Below are 5,658 nucleotides of genomic sequence, written 5' to 3' on the forward strand. Positions count from 1 at the left end.
AATAGGGCTGAGACGCCTATTGACGGGCGCGATCCTGCTCCTCGGTTCGGCATTCTCTGCCTGTCTGTGAATTGATTCCCGGGGCGCTTTGGACCTCATTCCCATACTATATTGATACCATCACTTCACCATTGCATTTATAAGAATTATAAGATTCTGATCTTGTAGCCAAGCCTAATGATTTTCTGAAACGCTGCAAAACCCAGCCACCACTAGTTGCATTTATTTACGTGGAGCACCACAAGCTACGCGCTGCTAATGGGACATGCTTTTTCAGTTCAGACTGGGAAGGAGTTGTGAAACGCCACTTGGCAGAAAGGTGGCCCAGAATGTGTACTAGAGCATAGGCTATTTCATGTTCCGTGGCGCAACCGTTATTGTTACTTTCCGAACGATTTTCGTGTCGACTACGTGCAATTCGGGTTGACGGCGGCCATTGGGGGAAAAGGAAAAGGGCGGGGGAAAAGCGGAATTACTCTGGGGGTAAAGAGGAATGACGGGGGCACAGATGAAGTACAGCGGGGGTTAAGAGGAAGTCCGGGGGAAAAGGTGAACGGGTAGGGGGAAAAGCAGAAGGAGGTAGGTGGGGGTGTCCAGGATCTGTGCCTGTAAATTTCATGCGAGCAAAAAACATCTGGTCTAAATGAAACTGAGCACTGACAGCCACAACATTCTATTGCTTTGCGTCCACCTTAAACAGCCTTAAAGAATGACAACAAACCCGTGCCTTTGCCGAGGCTGGGTAACCGTTCTGCAGCGGGAGCAGAGTGTCTCTCTCGTCGGACGATTCCTGGTCCTCGTCGGTACTCACCACGGCATAGCCCGCTGCACTCATCACACCCTGGTCTTACCGCGCATTCTCCTCCAAAACACCACGACTCGACCAGGATATCTGACAGCCTTGTGCTTCCCTGGAGCACTGATTACTAGAGCTAAAGTCACACCGTGAAAAACTCAGCTCCGACTCAGTTTTAGGCTCAGTTTGAGCGCATGAGCTCGATCAGCGACCCTCAACTTTTAGTGTTCTGGAAGGGTGAACGCTCTGAATAGACACTAAAACACTCACAGTCTCGCTCCCAATCTCTGTCTGGTATCAGTAAACAAAACCAGGATGTTCCTACGTGGACGACCGGTGAGAAAGTCGTCAGTTGCCGTGACAAAACACTCCGGTCCACCTGAGCTTCCCATCCCCACTAGGTCTGTTACCTTTGACCTTTTAAGTGGGCGCGTCGAAATCTGATAGGGGGAGGGACTTTTTCTGAATTTATTTTTACAACATTTTTATTAGTATTGATGTCTTTCAAATAAAACACTACTTACAAGTGTTATCTCCTGGTATTGATAATATATAACGTTATTTGGGATTTTTCATTTTCTATTGGATTCGCGGTTGTAAAATAGTGTAACAACAGCAATGCCCTGTAACAAAAACTAACATGTTACATATTCCCAAGATACAACGTTATGTATTATAGGAATGTTCCACAAAGTAATGTTACATATTACACTTAAGATGGGTGTGCATATTTGCTAGTATCATATTTCGATATCAAATAATCATACATATTCCAAGACACAAATCATTACCTGGTAAACTGGCGTCTAGTACAAGACCGTACAAATATCGCGTAACTTCCTTGTCGCGAAAGTAACGTTAACGTTATCAGTAACTTTCTCCACTGATCATGAACAGATGTTTTGTTATTTTAATGTGGACTAGCTATGGATTTTTCGGAGCAACCAGGACGGTGGCAACTTGCACCGGCACCCCTATCACTCGCTCAAGCCCCTCCCCCAAAACAAAACACCAAGATTGTCAACAACTTCATCCAACAGGTGCCGGTCAACAGTTTCGTTCTGTGATTTATACAATCACCTGGAGAAACAAGACTCCAACTTTGTTACAGCTCAAATTTCCGAGCTGCTGTCAAAATAGGCGGGTCATAAATGTGCCAAATGCCGTGCGTGCTCGGGTCAAGAGACTGCTGCGCGGACGAAACGCCAGTTACGATGACCACTAAGCGGTTTGTAGTCCAGTTAAGGTTTCCCTCGGGATGCCCATATCAATATTACGACACGTATAATCAATATCATACCACCATACACATTTAACAACCAGTAACCCCTCTAATGATTCAGATGAGCTGTCAAACGATTCAGAGAAAGACGGTCTGCCTGTTTACCTTTTTAACTGCTGCGGTGTTAAGTGTCGTCCTGGGAAAAATGGCCTACAGGGTCATGTTCAGTCTGATGACAGGAATTAATTCAACCCCCTGCTGTGGATTTGGCGCGCACGTCGTTTGTCCGTGGGCGGAATTTGACGTACCCCCTTAAGAGGGCCCCTTCACAGTCCCGAACAGGAGGCGTGAGCGCCGGCTGTATGAGTATGGAGTCTCAACAGGAAAACCTCACGTGATATTGCTACTGCATGTTTATGGATGGCAAAGGAGAGTGGTCTGGAAATATTTGTCTATAGGGGCGTATAGCCGTTTGCGCCGACAGGCTCTGATGAAGCTATAAGTATTGAGTATGCACCACTTGAGCACTGGGCCATTTAAATCTAATAAGTGGTTTGTCGTACATTTATTCAGTTCTTCCTTAATTTATTAGAGCTTTTCATGAAGAACAGCGCCACGGTGCCCTTAAAGCAGCCCCTTCAGATTTATGGCTTGAGGACCAAAGTGTACATACGTACACGTGTTCTGTACAGACCAAAACTGTAACGCCAACAACATGCTGTCGTGCCATGTACAGTATCTACACCAGTAACAGCTGTGTGTGAGGAGAACATTACTAACTCACTGTAGCGATCGTTGGTGTTGTACAACAGGTGGAAACTCTCTCAGTTAAGTTTACATTCCATTTTATGACGGCAGATTTTTCAAAAGGTTGTAGAGAATCTGTCACTAAAGCAATGCCGTGACCATCAAAAGGTATTTTCGTTACTATGCACATTGGGTTTCACGTGCTTTGACTATAGCTACTAGTATTTCTCGTGCCTCTTCATGATCTTAACTCCCTGAATGAAGAGAGGACATTTCCCTAGCCGCCGCGCGAAAATGTCAGACATGTGTCTCCCATCGCAGCTGCTGCCACAAGTGACAAATAATAGCTTACTTGGAATATCTAAACTCAGAAACTGATATGCAAGAACGCGCATTACTCGGATAGCTAGACGGCTAAATGCGGTCTGGGTTTTATTACCTAATGCTGGGCTCACGAACTCACGACACGAGATCGTAAATATTGTTGAACCGCATGTGCAGTTACCCCGGTTACTAATCTTTTGTATCATGTTTTTCAATTGGTTTCCCACCACGACATCCCTGTAACCATATTTGAGTAATAACTTCTCTCCATATTGAATGTTTGACGCCACCGTGTCGTATTTCGTGTCTCGTTAACGTGCTTTCAGAGTCTGACAGAAATGGACCAGTGATGTAGAAAATTTCTGACCACGTGCGACGTCAAATAGCAATTCCTTATAATAAAAAAAACGTTTTCCCTAAAGCAATAGCAGTGCTTGCCCGGATGAGGACATTAATTGATAACTACAGACAGTATGACCTTGGGAAAAGTGGCCAGCATTCCAAAGTTGGAAGTTGAACTTGTTTTGAACTTCGTTTGTCACGTAAAAAGAGCGAAGTAAACGACTCAACTATCAGGAAAATGTAAACTTGCGACATCTGGCGACACCTCAGACCCTGGTAGACTGTCACGTTTCTTGATACTGCTAGGATTATGTGACAACGTTGTGACTGTATTGGCCATATATGAGATATACATGAAAACTATACCCTTCTTCTTTCGAAAGTAGGAACAGTGATGGTGTACATGCCTTTTGCGGACTTTAACCGTTTTGTTACTTGTCAGAAATCCTTCAAGGTTTTCTAGCTTTTTCATCTTGTGATAGTCATATGGATGACAAGCGAACTCTTCTCATATCACAAGCATTTTTCGCCGTGTGTACCAATTTAATCCTATGAATGCCATATGTTCTTTATGGTTGATCATGGATAATAGTGTCATATTGCCTACGTGGGCCGTCTGCTTGTAGCCTGTCCGTTTAAGGTTGCTTGTTGACGATGCTAGTATTGCTGAGAAAGTTACTGACAGAACACAAGACTCCAGCAGACTTAATGTGGCTATGATAATAGCCCAGGACGTGCGCATTTCCCTGGATCCACCGACTGATATTATTCTATTTGTGCACGTTTCTGGGATTTACTTTCAGCCGTTCCAAGTCCAGATGAGACTGCAAGTCTAGACCAGGAAATACCGCATATTAACGTCAGCCGTGACTTTCAGACAAAATACTTTGATCCCATATAGTCCTCCCAATAGCTTTGAAATGTCAACGACAGCATGTGTCGCGTTTGTTTTTCGATTGAGATTTTTCTTTCACAATGGCGTCAAGAATGTCAGAAATCGTTCGTGCTTCGTAGTAAAAACGCCACTCTGCAACTACGGTTGTAGCTGCAGCACATGACACAGATTGACTCAGTAGTACATATTAAAGTACTGGGGTTGACCAATAGCTTTACGTAATGCCACGATGTCGTCTTTCATGCTCATTCTCCCTCTCCTTCCATCCATCATTTACTCTCTTCCTTGGACCATGCCATCATTCTGTTTGGTCAGCTGAAGTTGTCAATCAAAATTCGGATACGAAACATTTCTTCCACCTTTATACATGTAGTAGAATGATCGCTCAGGTTCCCATGTCAGCATTTCATAAAATTGTAATTTATGAACATGTGGTTATGATCTGCATATTTACAATAACGAATCGGGGCGCGTTTGTAATACACCTCCATACAAGGATGCAGCATTAAGTTAACCTTCCGATTGGCACTGAGATTGAGATTCACAAAAACAGTCTCCATGCAGAACCGATCCTCAACCTTGCATTGTCATGGCCGGAAGTACATTTGAGCTACCAATCGTCACCCAAAGCCACCCCATACATCAAAAAGCGGTGCTGATGCTGTGTCTAGAGTTTCGCAAACGATCCTCTCATATGTCCCAGCGTTTCCAGAACTACGTCATCACCAAACCGAGAAGAGTAATTGAAAACGTAAATCGAATCGCGGTCATCTCCGCAGGTTCTCGTCAGTAACGCTGGCGCTTATGTTCTTGCGTGCTTGAAGTAAATTGAGATACAGATCTCCTAATTACAAAAGAAACAAGGTATGTTGTTTTAGCAAGTAGGTGTTGATCAGCCAACCCATCAATCTCTATAGGTGATGGTCGGATGACTCTGATCGTTTATCATGTAGACCTTACTATCCATGTAGAGGAACACAGTACAGTCACGACTTCTAGGGTTACCTAGCTTTTGATCCAACATTAGTGAAGGTCGATTCGTGATTTTTAACTGAGAATACGCCGGGGAAGGAAAAATGCCGGGGGCAAGTACAAGCTTCCCGGCATATATTCCTTTCCCGGCATTTTCCTTTCGCGGCATATTTTCCTTCTCCGGTGTATTCTCAGTTAAAAATCGCGAATCGACCTACACTAATGTTGGATCAAAAGCTAGGTAACCCTAGAAGTCGTGACTGTACTGTGTTCCTCTACATGGATAGTAAGGTCTACATGATAAACGATCAGAGTCATCCGACCATCACCTATAGAGATTGATGGGTTGGCTGATCAACA

The 5,658-nt window shown here is 44.1% G+C and overlaps 1 protein-coding gene across 1 annotated transcript in view; it reads right to left on the reverse strand.

Moving 5' to 3' along the window:
- Nucleotides 1-1,219, reverse strand: part of LOC118431054 (endothelin-converting enzyme 1-like) — a gene marked incomplete at its 3' end in the record, with an annotated part of 5,595 nt that extends 4,376 nt beyond the window's left edge. The window contains 1 exon segment of the mRNA XM_035842134.1: nt 722-1,219. Coding sequence (XP_035698027.1) covers nt 722-835 — 114 coding nt within the window.
- Between the last annotated feature and the right edge of the window lie 4,439 nt (nt 1,220-5,658).

This window comes from Branchiostoma floridae, chromosome 14, assembly GCF_000003815.2.
Source record: "Branchiostoma floridae strain S238N-H82 chromosome 14, Bfl_VNyyK, whole genome shotgun sequence".
NCBI lineage: Eukaryota > Metazoa > Chordata > Leptocardii > Amphioxiformes > Branchiostomatidae > Branchiostoma > Branchiostoma floridae.